Source organism: Gorilla gorilla, chromosome 6 (assembly GCF_029281585.2).
Source record: "Gorilla gorilla gorilla isolate KB3781 chromosome 6, NHGRI_mGorGor1-v2.1_pri, whole genome shotgun sequence".
NCBI classification, from domain to species: Eukaryota; Metazoa; Chordata; class Mammalia; order Primates; family Hominidae; genus Gorilla; species Gorilla gorilla.
The window spans coordinates 96,527,378-96,554,941 of record NC_073230.2 but is presented as its reverse complement, the minus strand read 5'-3'; the positions used below and the strand labels follow the sequence as shown (position 1 = coordinate 96,554,941).

At 36.7% G+C, this 27,564-nt stretch overlaps 1 protein-coding gene across 3 annotated transcripts in view; it reads left to right on the top strand.

The window, feature by feature from the left end:
- ANKIB1 (ankyrin repeat and IBR domain containing 1) overlaps positions 1-27,564 on the top strand; it is a 264,755-nt gene that overhangs the window by 140,436 nt on the left and 96,755 nt on the right. For all 3 annotated transcript variants that reach the window (XM_055346595.2, XM_004045734.5, XM_019031192.4), the window contains one exon: positions 17,926-18,203. In XM_055346595.2, the coding sequence (XP_055202570.1) occupies positions 18,016-18,203 (188 nt within the window). In that variant the 5' untranslated portion in view covers positions 17,926-18,015. The remainder of the gene's footprint in view (positions 1-17,925; positions 18,204-27,564) is intronic.

The following is a 27,564-nucleotide window of genomic DNA, read 5'->3' as shown; positions in this document are numbered from 1 at the left end:
ATCCCCTTGCTGTGATAATGAGTGAGTTTTTGTGAGATCTGGTTGTGTAAAAGTGTGTAGCACCTTCCCACTTGCTCTCTCTTGCTCCTACTCCCACCATGTGAAGTGTCTGCTCCTCCTTTCCCTTCCGCCATGATTGTAAGTTTCCTGAGGCCTCTCCAGAAGTGGAGCAGATGCGCTCATCATGCTTCCTGTACAGCCTGCAGAACCATGAGCCAGTTTAACCTCTTTTCTTTATAAACTTCTCAGTCTCAGGTATTTATAGCACTGTGAAAATGGACTAATACGGTACTCCTGGAAACAAAGAATTCACAATTGTTAGGATACTCCAAACAGGACATATGCAGACAGTCCTTGACTTAATGATTATTTGAATTACAGTTTTTTGACTTGGTTTACAGTGGTATTAAATGCATTTTTGACTTGTGGTTTTGACTTACAGTGGCTTTATTCAGATATAACCCCATCATAAGTCGAGGAGCATCTGTATTAGTCAGGCTGTCCCCAGTATGAACTCTTACCATTGGGTCTCCTGCCCACGGGTTTCCAGTCCAATTAATTCAGTTTGGTATTTGGCTTCAAGAATGCCTAAATACAGTCAGTTCCAAACAGATTTGCATGTCCATGATACGAGTTCATTTGCCTCACATCTATGGATGACAATATTTATGGATGTTCTGTGTGAAAGTGCAGGGAGTGGGCGTGGAGGCTCACACCTGTAATCCCAGCAGTTTGGGAGGCCAGTGCCAGAGGATTGCTTGAGGGCAAGAGTTCAAGACCAGCCTGGGCAACATAGGGAGACCTCGTCTCTACTAAAAATAAAAAAATTAGGCCAGGCATGGTAGCTCACGCCTGTAATCCCAGCACTTTGGGAGGCCGAGGCAGGTGGATCACCTGCGGTCAGGAGTTCGAGGCCAACCTGGCCAACATGGTAAAACCCTGTCTCTACTCAAAATACAAAAATTAGCCCAGTGTGGTGGCAGGTGTTTATAGTCCTAGCTACTCAGGAAGCTGAGGCAGGAGAATCACTTGAACCTGGGAGGCGGAGATTGCAGTGAGCAGAGATCGTGCCACTGCATTCCAGCCTGGGCAACAAAAGTGAAACTCTGTGTCAAAAAAAAAAATTACCCAGGCATGATGATGCGTGTCTGTGGTCCTAGCTACTCAGGAGGCTAAGGTGGGAAGATTGCTTGAGCCCAGGAGTTCAAGGTTTCAGTGAGCTATGATCACACCACTGTACTCCAGCCTGGGCTACAGAATGAGACCCTATCTCAAAATAAATAAATAATAAAATAAAGAATTTTTTAAAAAAGGAAAAAGAAAATGCAGAAGCTGGGCCAGCCTCTGCTGTCTCATAGTCAGGGCTGTTAGGTATAATCATAGGCTCAGCAGTCGGTTTGAGTTCAAAGTGCTGAAGACATTTAGGAAGGCAGCATGGAGAAGTTTTCCTTCAGGAAGAGAGGAACCCTTCCAAAAACAGTTCTGAAAAACAAATCATTTCCTATGCCTCCCTAGGTGCCAGGTTTTTGTTTTATGTCTTGTTACAAAATGTGTCCCATTTAACAATCTTGACTTTATAGTTTTCCAGCTATCTCTTGTTCTCACCCAGACTTTTTATCCCAAAAGGTTGAGTGCAAGAGGGACAAAAGCATTTTCTTAGAACAATATATTTATATAATTTGACCAGAAAGACACATTATATTCAGGAATTGGTCAGGATGAACTCTGAATTTTCAAAAATTTTCATAATGAATTTACATAACTTCGCCACTCTTTTTTTCCTAACCAATTATCTGGTGAGCAGCCTAGGAAAAAATCCCATTTTGGGGAAAGCTTCCTTTAGTAATCAAACTGTCTCGCTAAGATGTGTGTGCGAGGAGAAAGGTAAGGGAAGTAGACTCAGGTTTATCAGTCTATTGTTGTAAGTTGCAATGAATCAAGAAACCCAAATACAAGGCAAAAGCAGTGAGACATCCCCCAGAGCGGTGGTCCCCAACCTTTTTGGTACTAGGGACCGCTTATGTGAAGACAGTTTTTCCACGTACAGCAGAGTGGGGATGGTGTCGGGATGAAACTGTTCCACCTCAGCTCATCAGGCATAATGAGCATACAGCCTAGATCCTTTGTGTGTGCGGTTCACAATAGGGTTTGCACTCCTCTGAGAATCTAATGCTGCACTGATCTGACAGGAGGCAGAACTCAGGGGGTAATGCTCACTTGCCCGCTGCTCACCTTGTGCTGTGTGGCCTGGTTCCTAACAGGCCATGGACAGGTACCAGGCTACAGCCTGGGGTTTGGGGACCCCTGCCCTAAAGGGAGTCCAGAATCCAGTCTGTCAGGAATAGGTGTGGAGGGATCATACTTCTTGTGATGTGCGCCAACTTGTAGCTTTTGGCAGGAATCACAAATTAAGAATGCAATTAGCCACTTAATCAGAAATATAGAGTCGATCAGCAGCTCAATTTTAGATTGTCCCATCAGAGAATAAGTCCTTTCCTGTGGGCATTTGGATGTGACCCAGACAATCCAGCTGGCATCTATTGATGTTTTTCATAGTTTAGGGCCCACAGAGGGGTGTCCTAAATTTGCAGCAGTCCCAGAGTCACAGTTCTATTCATTGAGCCTGTTCCTGCTTTTAGTTCAGCAGAGCTCATGCTGAGAGGCTGAAACAGCCCATATCAGACAGCATGAGGTTTTAGCTAATAGGCCCAGGTAATTAGGACCTGTGAATTTAACATTCCCAAAAAGCTTGCAGTTAGTCTTTGCAGCAAGAAAGCTGAGACTCTGTAAAACCAGACAGCTGTGTTCCATGTCCAAGTGACAAGGCTTTTTCTTAAGCCTTTTTTATCCTGGCAACCTTAGAGTCCAAATTGACCCACTCAAAAAACAAACAAACAAACACATACACACACACATCAGGGTGAAAAATTGTCAGCCTCTAAGGGTCAGAATCTGATTTTACAAGAGCTCATTAGTAAATAAAAACTGGTTTTTAAAACTAAATGTGTATCTACATCTAGAAATTGCTTCTCTTTAACTGCAGACATTCTAGTAGGCAAAAATCATCAGCTATGGAGACTTATTCTGTTTCTGATATTCAGAGTGTTCTGCTCACCAGTAGCAGAAAGCAAGGGAGTTTTGTCCCATTAACTGTTCTTTTCAGCTTTCCTGATTGGGATGATCCCTCTAGCATTTATGAAATTACAAGCATATAACATTTTACATCACTTTCATCATACATCCAGATGCAATGCCCACAAAATACAAAATGATTTTGTGAAAATTTCCTTTTTCCTTATAATAATTACATGTTTATTTAAACTCCTAGCGGTAAATTTCTCATTTATAGGTTCATATTACAGTGGTGGGGGTGGGAGGATTTGTGTAGATCTTGGATGGAAACGCAAGGGTGATGGGGTTGGTGCAGCAGCAGCTAGGCTTAAGAAACGTTTGGAGGGCACCCCCCCCCCCCTTTTTTTCCTCTGAGTTTTAAGCTTTACTCCAGCCTTGGGAGTTGATTTAACCTTTATCCCTGGCACTTGGAGGAGAAAACAGTGTAAACTTTTAACATTTTTTGCCCACTCAGTGCTCACTTTTAGTAATATTTGGACTCTTTCTCCTCCTATCTCAGGAAAGAACAAAAACAAAAGACACCACCTTGGATGTATCCCCCAACCCCTAACTTTAGCCAAAATTGCCAAAGCAGCCAAGGGATCAGCAGGTGAACTCTCCCAGCATTGGATCTATCATTCTCAAATCTCGCTGACAACTTTTATCTCTCATAACAAAAAGCAGCTTACCTACTGTTTCATATTATGAATAATTCCATAGCTGCCCAGGCATCAAAGTTTGTGATACTCTACCTATTCATCCTTTCTTTTCCCAAACAGTGCATTTGCCATATTTTAGTGAGATGGTCTGGTAAATCCCACTTCTGACACCACTTTTTTCAGGTGTCCTCAAGACCCTGCCAGGTTCAGTGATTCCCTTAGAGAACTCACAGGACTCAGCATATAGTTTAAAGCTAGACTTACAGGAAAAGGATTCGAAGCAAAATCAGCAAAGGGAAAGGGTTCATGGAGTGAAGCCCAGAGGAAGCCAAGCACAAGCTTCCAAGAGTCTTCTTCCCATGGAATCATACAATATGTATGTAATTTACATAATTTACCCAGTGTTGAATTATGACAATGTGTATGAAATGTGTCTGCCAAAGAAGTTCTTTAGAGACTCGGTGTCCAAGGTTTTGATTGACAGCTGGTCACATAGGTACCTTCTAACTAGCATGTACCAATATTCCAGACTTTCTGAAGAAAAGCAGGTGATTAGCATATACTGCATTATTTATACAAACAATTTGGGCACTTTGAAGGACTCCTATCAGTTAGGGTGGTGGGAACCCTCCTGAAATCCAAGTTCCCAGACACCAGCCATGGATCAACCTTGCAAGAGGCTTTTCTAAGGATAGCCATCTGAAGCCTGCTATGTTAACTCTTTTCCATATAATAAAGTAGAATGTCCTCAGACAAATGGGGCTGAAATTGTAATATTGAATAAACTTAGTTTAACTTAATAAATTCATTTAGGTTCAGCAGGACAATGGAGAAAAAAGGAGAGTTCCTAGGAGTGAAATAGTTTTGTACTCTGACACAATATAATACCTCTAGATTTTCCCTTGTAGTAATAATAATGGGTAACAAACAGTACCTAATGGTGGAGGACACAGCAAAATTAGGAAGACTCAATGACTTTGAAACAGTGGGTGGTGGAGCGAGTTCTTTTCCAGTGAATATAATCTAAACAGTTTTGTACAGCAGCAATTTGTAGTTGTTCTTTGTAGTTAGTTTGAGAAAGGGAATTGTTGTCTTTTAATATTATTTTGTAAACTTGTACTAATTTTATATGTACATAATTATTAAAGATATATTAGAGAGAAATCAGTTCCCCAAAGTGTAAACATAGAATTCACTTTTTTAAAAAATTTCAAGCATTTAACACTGCTTAAAAGCAGTAAAAATTATTTCAAAAGATATTTGCCTATGGATTTCTAAACTTCGATACATAGTGTGTAATTTTTACTTTTTTCTTTAATAGAAAATATGATTGATTTAGGTTTATGGGGCCCCAGTTGAGGCTAAAAGTTCACCTTTTGGGGCATAAGTAATTTTTTTTTCTTTCTCTCTTTTTTGAGACAGGGTCTCTGTCACCCAGGCTGGAGTTGAGTGGCGCCATCTCGGTGCACCACACCCTCCGCTCCCCAGGCTCGAGTGATCCTCTCACCTCAGCCTCCCAAGTAGCTGGCATTACAGGCACGTGCCACCATGCTTGGGAATTTTTTTGTATTTTTAGTAGAGACAGGGTTTCGCCCTGTTGCCCAGGCTGGTCTTGCCAAGCAATCCACCTACCTCTGCCTCCCAAAGTGCTGAGATTACAGGCATGAGCCACCACGCCTGGCCAGCATAAGTACTTTTTGTGTCTGTCTTAGATGCATCAGCTTTAAGACCTTGGCTTCCTAATTCCAAGATAAACCCTTCCAGTTTAACATGTTCACTTATATTTTTGCATTAAGGACAATACATTATTCAAAAATTATGAAAGCCAACACTGAATAGAGATGCCGAAGTTACTAAAATTACACTATTTGCCAACAGCACCACAGTGTAAGAGCTTGAAATGTTTATTTTTCAGTCAGTGTATAAAATCCTGAATTCGAAGTTTGAAAAATAGTTGTGAAGGGGAAGTTAAAGTATAACACAACATTTTGAGTAGTTGAAAAGTCAAATGTATAAAAGCTGAATACTGCCTATGAAAATTTTCAGCTATCTGAAAATTTACTTATTTAGAGAGCTGTGATCATTATAGGTAATTGTGTTTTCATGGGAAATAAAAAAGTAAGAGTGATGTTTCATACAGTAGTTGTATTCCAAGTTTCGACAGTTTTCTGCTTGTAGACCTCATGCTAGCTATTTTCAGTGTTCATTTGCCAGTTTGGCAAAAAGAGGCAGGCTTTTGAATATAGCTTTTGCAGCTATTTTCATTTCTTCTCTAACTACAGTATCATTTTTTACACTGTGAAAGCTATGTAGATATAAAAGATATCTAAGAGGAGCCAGAATATGTTGTATTATCTCCTTGCTTACTGAGAAACCTCAGACAGCCAAACTGCCATAGATATTTTTATTACTCTCATGATAATACTTTTGTGTTTATGTAGCCATTTTATTTGGAATGCTGCCGTGTTAAGATACTGGAATAACAGAAAAGTGAATTTTAATTCTGGAATTTATATTATAGGGAAGTTGCTTTCTTGGTTAAAATATTTTTCTCAGCTCAGGTAATTTTCGCTACCCTCTAATACTTGGAAGTTTTCCTGCAAACTGGTTATTCATGAACTTCTTTCAGAGTAAAGCCACATTGGACTTCAACTTAATATGCAGTTTGGTAAGCTAGGCCCCAAATCTCCTAAATCAGACTTCATTTTTAGCAGCATTTCAGACTAAGACCTCTTTGCTCCCTGCCAAAGGTGTGTGTGTTTTGCACATACTTCCAGTATAAGGTCTGTCTCCTGCTCCTGGTTTTGTACTTAGGAATTCTGTGTCCCCTTCAGTTAGTGCAGTCATGTGCCACATAACAATATTTTGATCTACCACAATGGTCCCATAAAATTATAAATGGAACTGAAAAAATGCCTATCGCCTAGTGACCTTGTAACATCATTGTGCAGTTATTTTATTTTTTAAATAAATTTAATGTGGCCTAACTGTACAGTGTTTATATTTTATTTTTATTTCATTTTATTTTGAGACTGGGTCTCACTCTGTTTCCCAGGCTGGAGTGCAGTGGCACAATCTCGGCTCACTGCAACCTCCGTCTCCCTGGCTCAAGTGGTCCTCCTGCCTCCGCTTCCTGAGTAGCTGAGACTATAGGCATGTGCCACCAGGCACAGCTAATATTTGTATTTTTAGTAGGGACGGGGTTTCATCATGTTGGCCAGGCTGGTCTCCATCTCCTGACCTCGTGATCTGCCCGCCTCGGCCTCCCAAAGTGCTGGGATTACAGACATGAGCCACTGCACCTGGCCACTTTCCTTATTCTTTACTTTAGATGAATACAAGTTAACATTTCAATATAATATTTGTGACATTTAAACTATACCTTAAGTTATGTTCATTAATGTTTGCACTCAAGCAGAGTTTTTTTGTTTATAACAATGCACAGAATACCTTAGATTTTAACAATCTGTTTTAGTAATAGGATGAAGATAATGAGGCATGTATTGGGGAGTCAGGGCACATAAGGAACAGAGGCTACAGTGTATTACCTATGGGGAATGTAAAATTTCCTAGTAGACTCTGCCCTGATTGCCGTTACATTTCTAAAGGCCTTCTTTATTGTCCGTTGGTCAATCAGATTCAGCCTTTTTATCTCAAGTCCATTTTCTGAGTGAACTACACCAGTTTCATCTTACTGTAATACTTTCTAATGCTTTTATTGTTATTGTTTGTTTCCTAAATCTTTATGGACTTAACAACTAGTTTGCCAGTGTTTGACATCTCAGTTCTTAAAAGAATAAAAGGGGGAAATTAACATTAAGTCATTTTAATTTTTAAAAATTCATATTTTCTTACCATTTTCTTTTTTCATTTGTTCCTTCTTTTACCTTTCTTCCTTCATTCATTCATTTGTTCCTTCTTTCTTTCTTTTCTTTTTTCACATAGAGAAGTACATAATGTATTGTCCTAAATGGAACTTGTGATTTACTTATGGCCCAGCTTAATAATTTGTACGTGATCGCATAGAGGTTAGATGTTTGGTACCCAAAATAGTAGTGAATAGCATTGATTTTTCTTGGAATGGCCTTTCTATTCATTTTCCAGTGAACAACTGGTCCTTCAAGGGTTTGTGAATTTAGGACATTGTTTTTATTTTATTCAATGACATTTTATAGCCAAATTTAGGATAAGCTTTTTAGGTATCTAGCATAGAAGGTAATTATTTACTTAGAACAACCCGTGAATGTTTGGAGGTTTTATGAGTGGAGGTTTTATGGTTAAATCTTGGAGTAGAGGCTAGGTAGATTTTTTTATTTTTTTGAGACAGAGCCTTGCTCTGTTGCCCAGGCTGGAGTGCAGTGGCACTATCTCGGCTCACTGCAACCTCTGCCTCCCGGGTTCAAGCGATTTCCCGCTAATTTTTGTATTTTTAGTAGATGGGGTTTCACCATGTTGGCCAGGCTGATCTCGAACTCCTGACCTCAAGTGATCTACCCACCTTGGCCTCCCAAAGTGCTAGGATTACAGGCGTGAGCCACTGTGTCCAGCCTAGGCTGGGAAGATTTAAACGTAGTTCTTTCTAGTCCTATGATTTTTTGAATTCACACAAATTTTATACTATAAACATTTTTCATATAGAAAAGTATAAGGCATGTTTTTATATTGGTGGACTTTCTAGTCTTAAATGGAAGATAAGTTATGTTAGATAATTTCTTACAAATTGTGAAACTATGTGCACTATCAAATTTAATCTTTACAATAGCCTTTTAAAATGAATATTATTTTCTAGATGAGAAATCCTCAGTTGTCATTAAAAGACTTGCCAAGTTCTAGACTAGCTCCATCTTAAATGCTCTTTCAACTCACTAAACTATATTGCATTAATTATTCTGTCATAGGAAACAAGATCTATACATAACACTGAATTACATTGGCCAAGTTCAGAGTAGACAAAATAATAGATGAGCTATCATTTCAGAAATAGGAAATATCACTAAAAACTATGATGAACTAAAATTAAGTTGAGAATGTTAAAGCTGAAGCCAAACTCTTAGGGTAGGAATCAAAGGGTTCAGCCCTACCTAGCTATACAGCTTTACCTCTGCTTATTCCCTGTGCAGATCCCCAGCTTCAGGCAAACTCATTGTGCTTAAAAACACTTTGATGATTTAGCCTTAGTTATGCAATTCCTAAGTTTGCCTTTATCCTGTCACCTATAGGAAACCATTGGAGGTTTTATAGAAGGTAATTTAATGACTAGTACTACCCCTTCACCTATAACTTAAATATGGTCAGATCTTGAACCCTGGTATCCCTGAAGCTGACTGTAATACCCCATGCCCTAATAGAGGCCATTCTCCTTATTTTTCTCCAAATGAGATATTTTAATGTTGGACCTGATTACCAGCATGTGTACCTTTTAGTAGAAGGTATGCATATTGAACCTAGATTCCCCCAGCTGTTTTAAACCTTTCCCCCACTTCCTTTGTCTCTTCTCACCATCAGGGAAATCTAGTGTAGAGGGACCAGTGGACCTTGTGATTTACATGTGGCCCAGCTTAATAATTTGAGTTACGAGATTGCATAGAGGTTAGATGTTTGGTGCCAAAAATCATAGTAAATAGCATTGATTTTTCTTGGAGTGGCCTTTCTATTTATTTTCTAGAGGACAACTGGTCCTTCAAGGGTTTGTGAATTTAGGATATTATCCGTAATTTTTTTTTTTTTTTTTTTTGAGACGGAGTTTTGCTTTTGTTGCCCGGGCTGGAGTGCAGTGGCGCGGTTGCAGCTCACTGCAACTTCTGCCTCCTGGGTTTAATCGATTCTCCTGCCTCAGCCTCCCAAGTAGGTGGGATTACAGGCATGCACCACCATGCCCAGCTAATTTTGTATTTTTAGTAGAGATGGGGTTTCACCATGTTGGTCAGGCTGGTCTCGAACTGACCTCAGGTGATCTGCCCACCTCAGCCTCCCAAAGTGCTGGGATTACAGGCGTGAGCCACCACGCCCGGCTTATTTTCCTTGTTTTATTCCATTTGTTGCTTTATTTTATTGGGTGATTAATAACCCATACTGCTATGTGTACATCTTCAAGGGTTTCTTTGAGAAAATACTATTTAGAACATATCCAGAATCCAAACAACTTCTCAACACCTCTGTTGCTACAGTCCTGGTACAAGAACCTATCAGCTGTTGCCTGGTTAACCCTAGTAACCTGCAAATTGGTCTTCCTGTTTCTATTCATGCCTTCCTACAGTCTCTTCCCAAACACAGGAGCTAGAATTTTTTTTGCCTTTTTATTTTTAAGTAATTTTAGACTTATGGAAATGTTGCAAAAATAGTACAGAGAGTTTCTGTATGCCTTTCACCCTAATGTTAACACCTTGCATAACCATAGTTATCAAAAGTAAGAAATTAACATTGGTACAGTACTACTAACTAAACTATTTACTGTGTTTAGATTTCACCAGTTTTCCATTAATGTCATTTTATCCATTTCAGAATCCAGTCTAGGGCCCTATATGGCATTTAGTTTTCATTCTCCTTAGTCTCCTTTAAACTGCGAACAGTTGTGCTGTCTTTTCTTGTTCTGATGGCCTTGACACTTTTGAAGAGTACTAGCCAGTTATTTGTAGAACATCTCTCAACTTGAGTTTCTGTGATATTTTCCCATATTATGCTGATGTTATAAATTTTTTCACAAGAGTACTACAGAACTTATGTGCCTTTTTTAGTGCATCAGGTTGGGGTACAGGATGTCAGTAGGTTACAGGTGGTGTTTCCTGGTCACAGTATTATCTCCTGTGCTTCTCCACTGTGAATTACTGTTTTTTACATTCTAATTATGAAATATCTTGGGGGAGATGCTTTGCGTCCATGCAAATATCATGTTTCTTCTCAAACTTCTGTCCACAAATTTTAAAATTCATCTATCTAGTGCAGTAAGGCAAGAAAAATAAATTGAAGACTTGCAAATATAAAAGGAAAAAAAAGGCCAGGCGTGGTGGCTCATGCCTGTAATCCCAGCACTTTGGGAGGCCAGGGTGGGCAGATCATGAGGTCAAGAGATCGAGACCATCCTGGCTAACATGGTGAAACCCCATCTCTACTAAAAATACAAAAAAATTAGCCAGGCGTGGTGGCGTGCGCCTATAGTCCCAGCTACTTGGGAGGCTGAGGCAGGAGAATGGCCTGAACCTGGGAGGTGGAGCTTGCAGTGAGCTGAGATTGCACCACTGCACTCCAGCCTGGGCGATAGAGCAAGACTTCGTCTCAAAAAAAAAAAAAAAAAAACTGCCACCATTCGTGGATAATACAAATCTACTTTAGACAATCCCAAAAAATCCATGAAAAAAAAAATCTAGAACTAATAAGTGAATTTATCATATTTGCAGAATACAGGGCCAATATACAAATTCAATTGTATTTCTATATTCTAGATATGAACACTTGGCATTTGACATTTTCTAAAGCACCATTCATAATAGCATCCCCAAAAAATAGATACTTAGGTATAAATCTGACAAATACATGTACCATTTGTATGATGCAAACTATAAAACTCTCATTGAAAATCAATTACAGAAGACATAAATAGAAATACCATGTTCATGGATTAGGAGACCTAATATTGTTAAAATGTTTGTTCTCCCAGTAATCAAGACAATATAGTATTGCTAAAAAGAGAGACACACAGAAAAATAGAACACAGTCTATTGGCTTTTTACGAAGATTCAAAGGGAACTCAATGAAGAAAGGACAATCTTTTCAACAAATGTTGCTGGAACTATTGGATGTCTATATGCAAAACACCTTATATACAAATTTGCTCAAAGTGAAATATTTGCAAATTACATTTCTAACAAAGGACTTTTATAGCATCTATATGGATCTCAAATTCAATAATATTTCATCTTAAAAATGGGCGAAAGATTTATTTAAACAGACACTTCACAAATCAAGATGTATGCATGGCAAATAAGCATGAAAGCATGTTCGACATCATTCATCATTAGGGAAATGAAAATGAAAACCGTTGTACAATACTACTACACATCCATTATAATGGCTACCAAAAAAGAAAAAAAAATCCTACTAACTAGAAACTGACAATTCCAATTGCTGACCACGGTTCAGAATAACTCTGAATGCTCTGAATCCTGGTACATTTGCTCTGAAAACCAATTTGGTGGTTTCTTATAAAGTTAAACATATGACTTAGTACATATCCCAGCAGTTCCACTCTTGGATATTTACTTAAGAGAAATTAAAACTTATGTTCATTTAAAGCCTATATATGAATGTTATGGCAGCCTTAATAATAATTGCCCCAACTGGAAACAACCAAGTTGTCCTTCAATAAGTGAATGATTAAACAAGTAGTGGTATACCCATACAGTGGAATACTATTCAGTAATAATAAGGGTTGAACTATTGATTTATGTATCAACATGGATAAATCTTAGTGCATTTTGCTTAAAATGTTAAGCAAGAGCTAAGAAAGATCAAGCTTAAAAACCTGCACACAGAATAAATCAAAGCCTTACAGTGTTCATCTGTGTATCCCCACTGAAATATAAACTCCATAAATGTAGTGATTTTTATCCGTTTGTTCATTTGTATTTTTTGACTGAAGAAAGTAGATATTAATACTGCTGGTTTACAGTTGAGGAAACATCTCAAAGAGGTTAAGTTACTTGGTAAACTAGGTAACAAGCTGACTTCCACCACACTGCTCCTCACCATCACATTTCTGGCCGCTACTTTTGGCTTAGCATAGTTTCAAAATTAGTCCGTGGTTCTAAACTCTGACATGCATTATAATCAACTGGGAAGCTTTTAAATTTCCCACTCTGGCCTCGTTCCCCTTAAGACCAGTTGAAATCATCTCCTCAGGTGATTCTGATGCACAGGGACAAAATTACCATTGGTCAATAATGCATGCAATAATGCATGTTGACTGGGGGAATGAACAGGTTGAGAGCTTAGTATTTTATTTGCCCACATGCTTTTTGTCCGCTGACTTTTCTTTTTTCTGCTGCCTTGTTTTCTTTCTTTACCTTATCCTTTGAAAGTTAAGTCTGGCTCTATCACCCAGGCTGGAGTTGGGTAGCACTATCTCGGCTCACTGCAACTTCCGCCTCCTGGGCTCAAGCCATTCTTCCACCTCAGCCTCTCAAGTAGCTGGGACTACAGAGGCACACCACCACACCTGGCTAATTTTTGTATTTTTTGTAGAGACAGTTTTGCCATGTTGGCCAGGCTGGTCTTGAACTCCTGGGCTCAAGCGATCCTCCTGCCTCAGCCTCCGAAAGTTCTGGAATTACAGGCGTAAGCCACTGTGCCCAGCCCATCCTCTCCTTTTCTTGAAGTATTATTACAGTAACCATTAGAGCATTTCTTTGGAATTTGAGCTTTATGGAATCTTAGAAACTCGTCTGTTTGATTTCAACCTGGAGTGGGTTGGGGTTGTGTTGGGACCTGCTGCCTGAATGAACTTCCTGCCTGTTTCTCTACTGGCTAAAGCGTTTAGTTGTAGATTTAAGGTTGTTGTTATCAGTAATGCAGATAATTGCAGAAGACTAAATTGAGTATATGTATGAAAGTGTGTGTGTGTGTGTGTGTGTGTGTGTGTGTGTGTGTGTGTGTGTGTGTGTGTGTGTGTGTGTGTTGGGACCTGCTGCCTGAATGAATTTTCTGCTTGTTTCTCTACTGGCTACAGAGTTTAGTTGTAGATTTAAGGTTGTTATTATCAATAGTGCAGATAACTGCAGAAGACTAAATTGAGTATGAGTGTGTGAGTGTGTGACCTATATCCAGTTAAAATGAAGAATGGGAATCAGTTATATACTTTTATATGGTTACTATTTTTACTAAAAATACTTTTATGGGAACAGTTGAATTAGGATTTGGTTATTTATTTGTGAAGAACTTCATCTTCTGTAAAAGATTTCTGGGAGTAGTTTGTTAATTTAAGTACCGTTGAGTTTTTGTTACAGATTATTAACCTATCAATGGTGCAGTTAGGAGACAGAGATTTGAAGCTGGAATTATACACTTATTTGTGGGAGTTGAAAGTTAAAATAATTGAAGCCATGGAGATAGAAAGTAGAAGAATGGTTACCAGAGGCTGGGAAGGGTTGTTGTGGGGTGAAGGGGAACTGGGGATGGTTGATGGGTAGAAAAAAAATAGAAAGAATGACTAAGATCTTGCTATCACAGTAGAGTGATTATAGAATTTATTGTACATTTTAAAATAACTAGAAGAATATAATTGGGCTGGGTGCAGTGGCTCGCACCTGTAATGTCAGCACTTTGGGAGGCTGAGGTGGGCAGATCACCTGAAGTCAGGAGTTCGAGACCAGCCTGGCCAAAATGGCGAAACCCCGTCTACTAAAAATACAAAAATTAGAAGGTTGTGGTGGCGTATGCCTGTAGTTCCAGCTACTCGGGAGTCTGAGGCATGAGAATCGCTTGAACTTGGGAGGCGGAGGTTGCAGTGAGCTGGGATCATATTGCTCCACTCCAATTTGGGCAACAGAGTGAGATCCCGTCTCAAAAAAAAAAAAAAAAAAAAGAGTATAATTGGTTTGTTTGTAACACAAGGACAAATGCTTGAGGTGGTGGATACCCCATTTACCCTGGTGTGATTATTATGCATTGCATGCCTGTTTCAAAATATCTCATGTACTCCCTAAATATATACACCTGCTGTGTATCCACAAAAGTAAAAATTTTAAAAAAGAAAGCTAGAGTTATAAAGGCATTAACTATTAAAAGTTAATCAGAAATTAAGTAAAGCTTTCTGGAGTCCGTCAACAGGCTACATTTTTCTTTTTCTTTTTTTGAGACAGAGTCTTACACTGTGGCCTGGGCCTGGGCTGGAGCGCAGTGGCGTGATCTCAGCTCACTGCAAGCTCCACCTCCCAGGTTCAACCAATTCTCCTGCCACAGCCAACTGATTAGCTGGTATTACAGGCACCCGCCACCACGCCCGGCTAATTTTTTGTATTTTTAGTAGATACAGTGTTTCACTATGTTGGCCAGGCTGGTCTTGAACGCCTGGACCTCATGATCTACCTGCCTCAGGCTCCCAAAGTTCTGGGATTACAGGCGTGAGCTACCACACCCGGCCCAGGCTACATTTTTCTTCTTCTCATTAAATACTTATTAAGTGCTGTGCTTTACTACTCAAAGATGATGAAACCTTGCCCAGGTTTTCCTGTAAAGAATTAGAAGCCCAAAATAAGGAATTCTTTTCACCTGTTTGGTACTCCAGTGCTTGCCTCATGAAGCTCTATACATAGACACATTTTGGAGTTCCAGAAATATTACTTAAGGTTTTGATTCAAACAAAGAAGGAACAGTCACCTCAGGCAATAATAGCTGTGGCTAGGGAAAAGTAAAAGGATACATGTGGCAAATTTCTAGGCAAGGTTTGTGAAGATAAATCTGAGGGGAATTGAGCTGTGACCGTTTAGATGATGCATTTCTTAGTGACTTTCAGGCTCATCAATCAAAATTTTAAAATGAAACAGATATGAAAATAACTGAAAGCCACAAAATGACTTCTCAATGCCATTATCCTTTTCAACAGAGTAACAGTAACATTTAATGCACATTTAGAGTATTATAGATTTTTTTAAAAAACTTGTTGCTTTAAATGAGTACTCCATGATAACATTACTTTCTTAGATTTCTTTTTTTTTTACTTCTTAGATACAAATTATTTTTCTTATAGAATATTTCACTAAAGTAGTAATATAAATCTCAGAAAGTGTGCTATTTATTAATCTAATCCAGAACTTTGAAAATGTTTATAATTTGAGTTGTATTCTATCAAGGACCAAAACAACTGAAAGTTTCCAAATCGTAGCTGTAGTATATTGTGTATAGTATGGGAGAGAAGGATTTGCTCCTCTTATTCGATGAAACAATAAAAGTATAATATTTTAGGCTAAAGGTTTAGCAACCCTCTGAAAAATTAAATAAAAACTTAACTATGTCATATGATCCAATTAATATATACATGTTTATGTTGTGTATATGCATACATATTTTATACACACAAACACACACATACACCTTTAAATAGGGTGGTTATGTATCAAAATGCTACCAGTGGTTTTCTTGCAGTAAACCGTGAGGTAAACCATGAGCTTTTAAATTCTTTCTCTTTGTTCATATATTCAAAAAGTTCTACTGTATGTATGTATTTGCATATTTAAAATTAAAAAAATCAATAATAACCCTTAAAAAACCCAAATGGTGACCTCATTACATATAGTAGTGGGCCAGCAAATGTGCTGCTATAGTAAGTAGGTAGTTAATGCCTACCTCCAGAATAGGCTTGGCAGACATCTTACCCTGATATTTAGCTGCAGGGCTCCAGAAGCCTTTTATACAGTGGTGTCTGCACATTGAAAATCACATAAGGAGCTTAAATACCCGTGCCTGGGTGCTTCCCCTAGAGACTCTGATTTTTGTTATGAGATGTAGTTTGTTCAGTAGAACTCTGAAGTTCCCCAGGTTATTATAATATACAGCCAAGGTTGAGAACTACCCTACACAAAGCCTATGTCGAACACTGTGCCTATTATTTTCACCTGTGTTTGTTGTTGTTATTGTTGTTGTTTGTTTTGAGATGAGATCTGGCTCTGTTGCCCAAACTGGTTTCAAACTCCTGGGTTCAAGTGATCCTCCTGCCTCACCCTCCCGAGTAACTGGTATTATAGGCACATGCCACCACACCCTTCACCTGTTTTTTAAAGCTATGTTTTAGTGTCCAGCCTCCCACTGAATTAATAGGGTAACATGAAAGACTGTTGTATTCTCTGCCTCTAGGTTTTCCTCCCTCTATTCTATCTTCTACATTGTCACAAGAATTTTCTAAAGCATGAAATAATTATATCATTGCCCTGCATAAAAGCCTTTAATTATCCGTTCTTTTCAGGTTAAAGTGTAAGTTCCTTATCTGGTCCCAACCTATTTTTTCTTTTATCTCTTGTTAATCTAATGCTAGAGACTCTGAACTCTATTCATACTTAACTGTTCCTTGTGTAGGCCTTTTTTTCATACCTGCCTTTGCATATGCTGTTTTCTTTGTCACTAATTTTCATCATAGCTCAAGAATAGATCCAGAAACAACATTTATTGGAATAGAATGAAACTAGCATTTATTGGACTCATTAACTAAGGACTGCAGTAGGTACTTTATGTAACTCTTATAATCCTCATAGCCATACCTAAGAAATGGTCATTTTCCATGCTGTACAGATGGGAATCTGAGGCTTTTAGGGGATGAATAACTTGCTTAAAATTACATAACTAGTTGTAGGCAAATATGGTATTTTGAACTTCATGTCCAGTGTTTGTTTCTATGACCTTCCCCCACCCACTTCACATTGCTTCAGTAGTAAATAAATTAGCAATCACATTGCCCATGTGATGATTATCATAACCTCTTTCCAGACATAGTATGCATAAACATTTGATGTTTTCAGACTTAAATTCTGTATAGCAGAAAGAAATAAATTTAATGGTCTTAAATGGTAGAATAATCACTGTATTGTTCTGTGTATAATCAGTTTTAGTACTTTTCTGTGATGATCTAAGTATCATTGAATTGTGTATTCCTGTATGTTTACATTTTAAGTCTTTTCTGTGATGTCCTCATAAAGTACTGAGCAGTTTCACTTTTCCTTTACTGCATTTTAGCGCCTCTTCTGCAGTTCTTGTTTGGGCAAAATTTCCTACATTTTTCACTATCCCACAAATTGGCTGAGTAAGATTTATACATAATTTATACAGAAATTTAAGTGTTTTCAACCATAAAATTCAGTCAAGCTCATTTTCTGCCATGTGAAGAGGAAAACTGAAAAGTTATATATATAGATAATTTTTGTAATCCGAAGGACTGCCTGTGAAACCTTAACAGTCTCTGTGTGGGAAAGTGTTACAGTTTAACAATAAGTTAATTTGGACAGTGTTAAAAATTTGAGATTTTTTTGGCTGTTAAGATAGATTTGGTAAAATGTAATATAGTTGGTTCCCTTATCGATGATTCCCAGATTTTTTTTAGTGTTCCTAATTGTGTTATTGTTTCTTTTGTGATTATTGTTTTACAATCTAATTTGAATTACTTTTCCTTCATTAGAATGTGAAAGATGTTGCAGAAGTGTTCCAGAAGTGGCTGAAGATAGAAGGAAAAAAGTGCCACTGCCTATCAGAAAAAACAAAACAAAACATGGGAAATACAACCACCAAATTCCGTAAAGCACTCATCAATGGTGATGAAAATCTGGCCTGCCAAATATATGAAAACAATCCTCAGCTAAAAGAATCGCTTGATCCAAATACATCTTATGGGGAGCCCTACCAGCACAATACTCCATTACATTATGCTGCTAGACATGGAATGAATAAAATATTAGGGTAAGTATTACTATAAACTAATTGGTATTAGGGTATTACCGTAAACTAATTGCTAACAAAGTGGTGAAAAAATAGGAACTATGATTTTTGAAAATACGGACATATACAGACATGATATATATACAAACATGTACATGTAATATGGTCTTGTAGTGAATTAAACTTTCTAAAACCAAATATACCTAAATGTTTGATATCATTTTCTTTATTATGATTTAGTCAAATTTTCTTTCTTATATCTGAATTAGTCCAAAGCTTTTAATGGTGAGGTTGGTTCATGTGTTCTTGTTGCTATAAATATATTTTGATCCTCAATATGTTTCATAGTATGAATTCTTGATAATAATGTATTTAATTTACAACATTTCAATTCTAGAACAGTACTTGTCAGCTGTCAAAAAAATGCAGGGAATGGTGCCAAAGGCAAAGTTCCAAACTCTGATTAGCTATTTTTAGTTAAAAAATGGGTGCATTTGCCTTTTCTAGTCATGATCAGTTTGAATTTCCTTTCTTTTAATGGGATTCAGTTACTTGAAAAGATGTTTCTAAAATCCAAACATTTTCTTAAAACTGAAAATACTAAGAAACTTTAAAAAATACCTATTCAACGAGAAAGCTTTAGTGACATAGCAAATCTATTTATATGAAGATTCTTACCTAATCACATGGGAATTACATTTGATATTTACTAGCTTATAAAATAAAGGGAACAAAGAATAGACCAGTAGCTACAAAGCAAGGTTAATTTTTTTAGAAGTAGATTATGCAGGTATAGAAGTCTGATGCTGGAAGAGAAAGGAAAAAAATGCTTATTTTCTTATGCAGTGAAATATAATTCTACAACTAGTATTCAGAGCTCTTTGGAACTTGATTAAAAAAACTTAACGTTCAGCCTTTTTCCTATTTCTTCCGTGTACAAATTATTGTTCCAATTAAGCTGCTTTTTTTGCTATCTCCAAAACATGCCATGAGGTTTCTGTCTGCCATGTCCATGCTGTTCTCTTGGCCAGGAGTATCCCGCTCTTTCTCACTCCTCTCCCTTTTCCCTTTCTTACCTAATTTTTTTTTTTTTTTTTACTAGAAACAGTGTCTTGCTCTGTCACTCAGGCTGGAGTGTAGTGGTGTGATCATAATTTGCTGTAACCTCATACTTCTAGACTCAAGCTATCCTCCTACCTCAGCTTCCCAAGTAGCTAGGACTACAGGCCTCGGCCACCATAGCCAGCTAATATTTTGTGTTTTTTTTGTAGAGCTGGGATCTTGCTGTGTTGCCCAGTCTAGTCTTGTACTCCTAGCCTCAAGCCATCCTCTCACTTGGCCTCCCAAAGGGTCTTTTTAATCTAAATTTTGCTCTTCAAGATCCTGTGTGTGCCACATCTATCTACTTAGGTTGTCATAACCCATGGGAACCTCTCTCTTTTTTAAAAAACTTTTAAGGCTCTTTATCATTTGTTTGTTTGCCTCGCGTATTTGCTATACATTACCTATTATATTTTACAATTTTGTATAGCTTCTCTCTGCCTACCTATATTAATAACTTTTTTAAAGGTATCTTCTTTGTACTTCTAGCATCTAGCATAGTATTTTACACAGAGTAAATAGAAGTTCTATAAAATCATTACACAAAGAAATATTTTTATTATCAGAATTTATGAATGAGAAAAATTTCATAAATAATTTAGGTCATCCAGGCCTATGACTTAATTAGGTTTATCTTGATTTTTATAGGTATTTCTTTTATCTCATTTTTTTGCTTTTATCTTTCATTTTTATTTCTCTAAAAATAGATACTTAGAAGCCACCTCCAGCTTAGTTGTTTGAAATTTTATATTTTCCCTTCCAAAACTGGGTCTTCCCCATGTTAATGACACCAGCATATTATGCTGATATAATAATGGCAAATGTTTATTGAGGGCTTACTGTTTAATAGAGCTATTAACAGTGCTGTACATGCATTATCTGAATCCTCATTACAATTTTATGAGGTAGTTTATTATCTGTATTTTATAGGTGAGAAAACTGAAGCACAGTAAGGTCTCACAACTTGTAACTGGTGAAGCTTGTTGCCCAGCTAGACGACTGTAAGCTTTGGGCCCTTAACCACTGTACTGACAGCCTCTTATTTCTATAGTCGTATCAGCTTATGTGTCAGGGCTGCCTGTCACTTATTAGCAAAGCAAATTACTTTGTCACTCTGGACTGCAGTTTTCTTATCTGTATAATGGATATTTACCTCACAGAACTTGTAGAACAATTAAACAGTTAATGTGTTACGTGTCTATTATGCTGCCTAACATACAATATACACTTGCTAATGTTTATTATTTCTCACCGCTATAATCCTTAATATCTTTAAATCATCCTTGATTTACTCTTCTCCTTTACCACCATGCTACTAAGTTCACTAAGTCTTACTCTTGGATTTACTTCTTTCCATTTCTTTTGCCCTAAACTTATTTCACTGTTAATCATCCCCTGCTCCTAACACTTAAAAGTATCTGACATCTAAATGGTTTTTTTTTTTAACAAGTCTCTTCTTATAGTCTAATGTCCAGATTAATTTTACTAAAGCATAGCCTTTCAGTGTTCTTTCTGTCTTGAGAAAGTTATAATACCTTGTTTTCTACATTATATTCTATTTGGCTTCCAAAACTCTCTTTACTTCTGGCTTCATTCTACTCAGTTAGCCTATTCTCTTGTTACTTTCTAACATGATCTTGCCATTCAAACTGGTTGATTGACTTCCCTCTTGCTTTTCCCACTTTTAAGAATGCCACCCACTTAGCTTCATTCCGGTTGTTTCTGGATTCTCAAATGGCTTCTCTCTTCTCTAATTACCTGTCCTTTAAGTCCTTACTCAGTTTCTGCCTTCTTTGTGAGTTCATCCCCAACTACTCTGACCTCCAGTATTCTTTCTGTTCTCTGAAATTCCTACAATTTACATTTAAAATCATATTATTATTATTATTATTATTATTATTATTATTACTAAATTCATCTCTACTAGAATGTAAATATTATAAATACAGTGCTAGACACCTAGTTTGTTCTCAATAGATTGTGGATTACTAATCTATTAAGGCTTTTTAACATGATCTTTTTGTTTTGCTTATTTAAGTTGAACATTTTAAGTGAAATTATAAAACTGTTGTTATATTACAAAACTCCTAATATTGGATACTTCAGTAATATTTAATATCAAATATTATATGTGATTAAAACTTATTTATAATACCAATATAAAAGGTATTTAAGTATTATTATTACTAAGGTAATGTGTATATTTTAACATAAGCCAAGTGGTAAAATAGTTTTTAATCCCTTATAGTAGAGTTTACAAATATACTTTATATAAGTGGAAAACATTATATAAGAAAGTCATTTAGTCCAGTGATTCTTAAAATGTGTTCTGAGGACTCCTGGGTCCAGAGACTCTTTCAAAGGGTACATGAAGTCAAAACTATTTTTATAATTATACCAAGATGTTATTTGCCTTTTATACTGTGTTGGCATTTGCAGTGGCAGGACAAAAAATAGAGGATAAAACTGCTGGCACCTTTAAGATGAATGAAGGTAGTTGTACCAAACTGTATTAGTGATCATTGTATTCATCACTGTTAGGCACTTGCAGTTAAAAAAAAAAAAAAAAAAAAAAGCAGTTTCCCCTAAAAAAAATCCTCGATTAAAGCAGTAAAATTAATTTTAATTAATCTCCACCCTTAAGTAACACATCTTTTTAATATTCTGTGACAACTTCAAGGTATGCATAAAGCATTTCTGCTACATACCAAAATACGACGATGGCTCTGAGGAAGCGCACCTGTGCTGTTGTTTGAGTTGTGAGTTGAACTGCGTACTTTTTTAATGGAACAGCATTTTACAACTAGCAGTAACAAGAAAACAATGGTTGTTTAGACTTGGGTACTTAGCCAACATTTTCTTGAAAATGGATTGAGTCTGTCACTTCAGGGAAAACTACTGCCAGTTATTTGTTGCTAATGATAAAATTTGAGCTTTCAAGTGATTATTAAAATCCAGGAAAACTTGTATTCACTACCTTCAGCTCAACAACTTCTCAACACAGACTTTTCTGGTAAGATTGACGATGATAGCTTTTTATATTGTTTAATGAAATGTGACATCTGGAAGATCTGCGTAACTCAGTGAATCAATATTTTTGAGAAGATCAGTGTATGGGTGAAAGATATATTCAAAATGTAAGATAGACCAATGGACTTTAATGTAACAGTACAAAAAGGTCATTGATATCATTTCAGATACTACACTGCAACTAATCTTTAAGAAATTACCGATGTTGAATTTTTGGTATAGTATCAAATACGAATATTCACTATTATCTTAGACAGATATTTAAAAACATTTCTCCCTTTCCTAACTATATAAAGGCTGGATTTTCTTTATATAGTTAAATCAAAACAATACATTACAACAGATGGAATCCTGTGAAAATCCAGCTGTCTTCCATTAGACTAGACATTAAAAGAGATTTGTAAACATGGAAAAACAATGCTGCTCTTTTCACTTAATTTTTAAAATATAGTTATTTTTATTTAAACATGTTGTTAATATATAATGGGTTTATTTTTAAAATTAATGTATAACCCATATAAACAAAAACTCTTAGGAACCTACAGTAATTTTGTTTTTTTTTCTGAGGCAGGGTCTTGCTCTGTTTCCCAGGCTGGAGTGCAGTGGCACAATCACAGCTCACTGCAGCCTCGACCTCAGGCTCAAGCAATTTTCCTGCCTCAGCCTCCCAAGTAGCTGGGACTACAGGCATGTGCCACTATGTCTGACCAATTTTTTTTTAATTTTTTGTAGAGATGGGATTTCGCCATGTGGGCAGATAGATCTTGAACTCCTGAGCTCAAGCAGTCCACCCTTCCTCGGCCTCCCAAAGTGTGGGGACTTACAGGCATGAGCCACCACACCTGGCCAGTAATTTTTAAAATCGTATAAGGGTCTTGTTAACCTAAAATATTATAAGAACTGCTGATCTGGTTCCTCCAAGCAGAAATATGTCTGTCTGTCCCTGTCATGTGGTTATCATTCTATTGAATGCGTATTTAAAGACCTACAGGAAATAAGATTGTATATTCTCTTTTACTTACCAGTTTCGGTTATTTTTATGATACTTAACTTTATACTTATGTTTTTACAACTTCTACCGAAAGTCTTCGGATATTTTCTTTTTTCTTTTCTGGTTTGAAGGACAATGGCTCATAATTTTTTAATTAAAGCTTTTAACATATTAAACTAGAAACAAATTACCTTATTGTTCTCATTTCCTGAGAATAAACAACCCTAATTCTTTAATCGTATATTCTTTTGTCTTTGGAAATTTATTTAGATAGTATAGAGAGAATCACAAATCAATTTTTTTCCAGGTTTATTTAGGTATAGTTGACAAATAAAAATTGTGTATATTTAAGGTATACAATGTGATGTTTTAATATATATGTATACATTGTGAACTGATTATGACAGTCAAGCTACTTAACATATTTATCTCCTCAAATAGTTTTTCTGTGTGGTGAAAATACTTAAATTATACTTTTGTAGCAAATTTCAAGTATATAATATATAATTATTAACTATAGTTACCATGCTATTTATTAGGTCTCCAGAACCTAATTCATCTTCTAACTGAAAATTTGTACCCTTTGACGAACACCTCCCCATTTTCTTTACCCCTGACCCTGGTTAACCACCATTCTAGCCTCTGTTCCTGAGTTCAACTTTTTAAAATTCTACATATAAGTGAGATCTTGCACTCATTTGTCTTTCTGTGTATAATGCATTGAACTTAGCAAAATGTACTCTAGGTTCATCTATGTCGAAAATGGCAGGATTTCCTTCTTTTTTAAGACTGAATAATATTCCATTGCATATATGCCACATATTCTTTATCCATTCACCCACTGATGGATATTTAGGTTGTTTCTGTATCTTATCTATTATAAATAATGCTGTAGTGAACATGGGAGTACTGATATCTCTTCGGAGTTTGTGATTTTATTTCCTTGGATATATACCCAGAAGTAAGATTCCTGGATCATATGGTAGTTCTGTTTTTAATGTTTTACTCAACTTCTGTACTGTTTTCCATAATGGTTGTACCAATTTACATTTCCATGAGCGATGTACCAGGGTTCCCTTCTTTCCACATTTTTGCCATCACTTACCTTTTGTTTTTTTGATAATTGCTATGCAAACAGGTATAAGGTGATATGTCACTGTGATTTTGATTTGCATTTCTGTGATTATTGGTGATGTTGAACATTTTTTATATGACTGTTGGTCATTTGTATATCTTGTTTGGAAAAATCATCCATTTAGATCCTTTTCCCATTTTTTAATTGAGTTATTTGTTTTGTGCTATTGCATTTTATGAGTTCTTTATATAGTTTTTATTCTATTTTTCAGGTGTATGGTTTGCAAATGTATTTTCCAGTTCTACAGGTTGCCTTTTCATTTTGCCAGATTATTATTTTAAATGATTAATTGATTTTGGAATAAGAAATTAACTTTCTTATACTTTTACATCATGTCTAATAAGGATAAACAGCATTTACTCATCAGCATTAAGTAAAATAACTTTAGGCAGGTTAAAATGTTGTGTTATATTTAGTCCTACTTTACTTTCTCACAAGTTGATGACTATTACTTCCTCATGCTGCTTCATATAATCCGGGATGCCTTTCTGAGACTTCATTGTAGACTCTAGCTGAGCTTGGCTAGATTCCTTTTTTCTTTTTTTTTTTGAGACGGAGTCTCACTTTGTCACCCAGGCTGGAGTGCAGTGCCGTGATCTTGGCTCACTGCAACCTCTGCCACCTGGGTTCAAGCAGTTCTCCTGCCCCAGCCTCCCAGGTAGCTGGGATTACAGGTGCCTGCCACCACCCCTAGCTAATTTTTGTATTTTTAGTAGAGATGTAGTTTCACTGTGTTGGCCAGGCTGGTCTGGAACTCCTAACCTCAAGTGATCCACTCACCTCAGCCTCCCAAAGTGTTGGGATTACAGGCATAAGCCACTGCATCCGGCCTAGATTCCTAATATATGAAGTATATATGTAGGCAAAGGTAGATATTCCTAGTCACGGACCTTTTAGCTATAAAGTAAAGCACCCGTTTGGAATAAGACCTTGATTTTTTTCCCATTTCCTTTAGCTATATGGTATCTGCAATAGCAGGCATCACTTTCTTCCTTTCTTAGGTAGAATAATATGGTAATAGATGCATCTTTGCATCTCTCTCTCTCTGAACCCACATGCTATGTGTTTATATTATATCACATCACAATCACACTGCCTCTTTTGTGGGAAACTAAATCCATACTCACAGCTACTGCTTAATGTATAAAAAAGCCATGGACTTGGAGTCAGTGTGTTCTAATTTGGATATATAATTCGTTAGTTGTATCTTCTATAAAACAGCCTCTTTTGCTTATTTGGAAATAAAAGGGGCTTGTCTTTGGGTATAAATAAAATAGAAAATATTTATTAGAGCCTGTCTTTATTAGAGCACATGTTAATATCAAAGTCTGTAGCTTTGAGGATTAGTTAAGATAGAATTTCCAGTTATTGATTTCTGTTTTTTGACTGTTTTATATTTTAGGAGCTAAGTTCTTTTCAATAAATTGAAATACAGGTCTCCTCTCCCAACCCCCCTTATCTTGCATGCAAACCCCGTAGGGCAGGGACTTTATCTGTTTTCTTTACAATATCCCTAACTTCTAGAATAGTACCTGGCAAATAATGAATGCTCAATCAATGTTGCATGAAAGAGGCTATATCAAAGGAACTGAAGGTTTAAGTATATTTGACTGGTGGAATAAAAAGAGTTATTGCAAGAAATTGAGGCTCTGGGAGAAAAGACAGTTACTTCAGAGAGAGTTCACTTGAGTATGAGTGCAAGAGAAAGGCCTATAAGATTTAAGAATGTGGTATGGGGTCAGATGAGAAGTCATATAGGATGATAGAGCATTAAGAATTATCACAGAAGTAACACAAATTGAGCATCTCTTATTCAAAATGAGTGGGAATAGATGGTTTCAGATTTCAGATTTCTTTGGATTTTGAATATTTGCGTTACACTTACCTAGCTGAGCATCCCACATGCAAAAATTTGAAATCTAAATGCTCAAATGAGCATTTTCTTTGAGAGTCACATTGGCACTCAAAACATTTCAGATTTTGGAGCATTTCAGATTTCTGAATTAGGGATACTCAATCTATAGTAGAAGCCCTTTGAGGGAAACCTGTGATTCTGCCACTACTGCCTGTCATTTGGGTTCTGGTCATACTTCCCTATTTACAAAGTGTATTCACATAAACCATTGAAAGAGAAATGGCTTTCAGAGTGGATGGACTCTCTGAAAGAAGACAGTGTGTATGGAGAAGAACATGGGGGTCAAGAACTGAAACTTGCTTCCAGTAACGGGGTAGGAGGTAGAGCCATCATCATGGGTAAAAGAGAAGTTGTTGTACTGAAAAAAATTAAGAGGATTATTGAAAAAGTGTGATTACAGAAGCCAAGGTAATAGAAAGGTCAGGAGGTAAATGAAGCAGTTGGTAATTTAAAGTTTAGAACAAAAATTAGGGACAATGATGAATAAGTTAGCTCTTAGGAAATTCCTGGTTACATGAGAGAGTGAAATTTCCATGTAGTGATAAGAATAGGGTCATATGGAAGTGGAGAATAAATGTAGAAGAAATAGAAGTAACAGCTATAAACTGGCTGCTTGAGAATTAACAGTGAAAGAATCTAGAAAAAACACGTGGCTCCTGGATGGGTTATTAGGGTCACATGAAAGGGATGGATTTTTTCCCCAGGTTAATGTTTTCCCTACCCCACCTTCCTGTTAATTATCTCCTATCCCTGTTCCAGAATTAACTTCATATGCAAGTAGTTAAAAAAAAAAAACCCATAACTACTAACATAGTTACAGAAAGGGGTCTAAAACATACATATCGATTTTATACTAATTATTCCATTTATACAATTATGTAAATTTAGGAAGAGTCTTCTTCGAATTTAAACAGATGAGAGGAATCAATAAAATTAGAATTCAATTTTATAAATAGTTTTAGCATAAAATATTTATGCAGATATGCTACTGTGTCTAATAATTTGAGACTCTTTCTTGAATAAATATGTATAAAGAAGTTATTTTAATACTTTTACTTCAGAATAATACACTCTCTGTGTTTGGTTTGATTAATGAACCCGGCGGATTGGCAAGAGAGTGTCTCACTCTCTTCTCTATATGGGGAGGATCTAGAGATATTTAATACTAGAGAGAGCAAGATTGGTCCTTCCATATCAGCTGACATTCTCT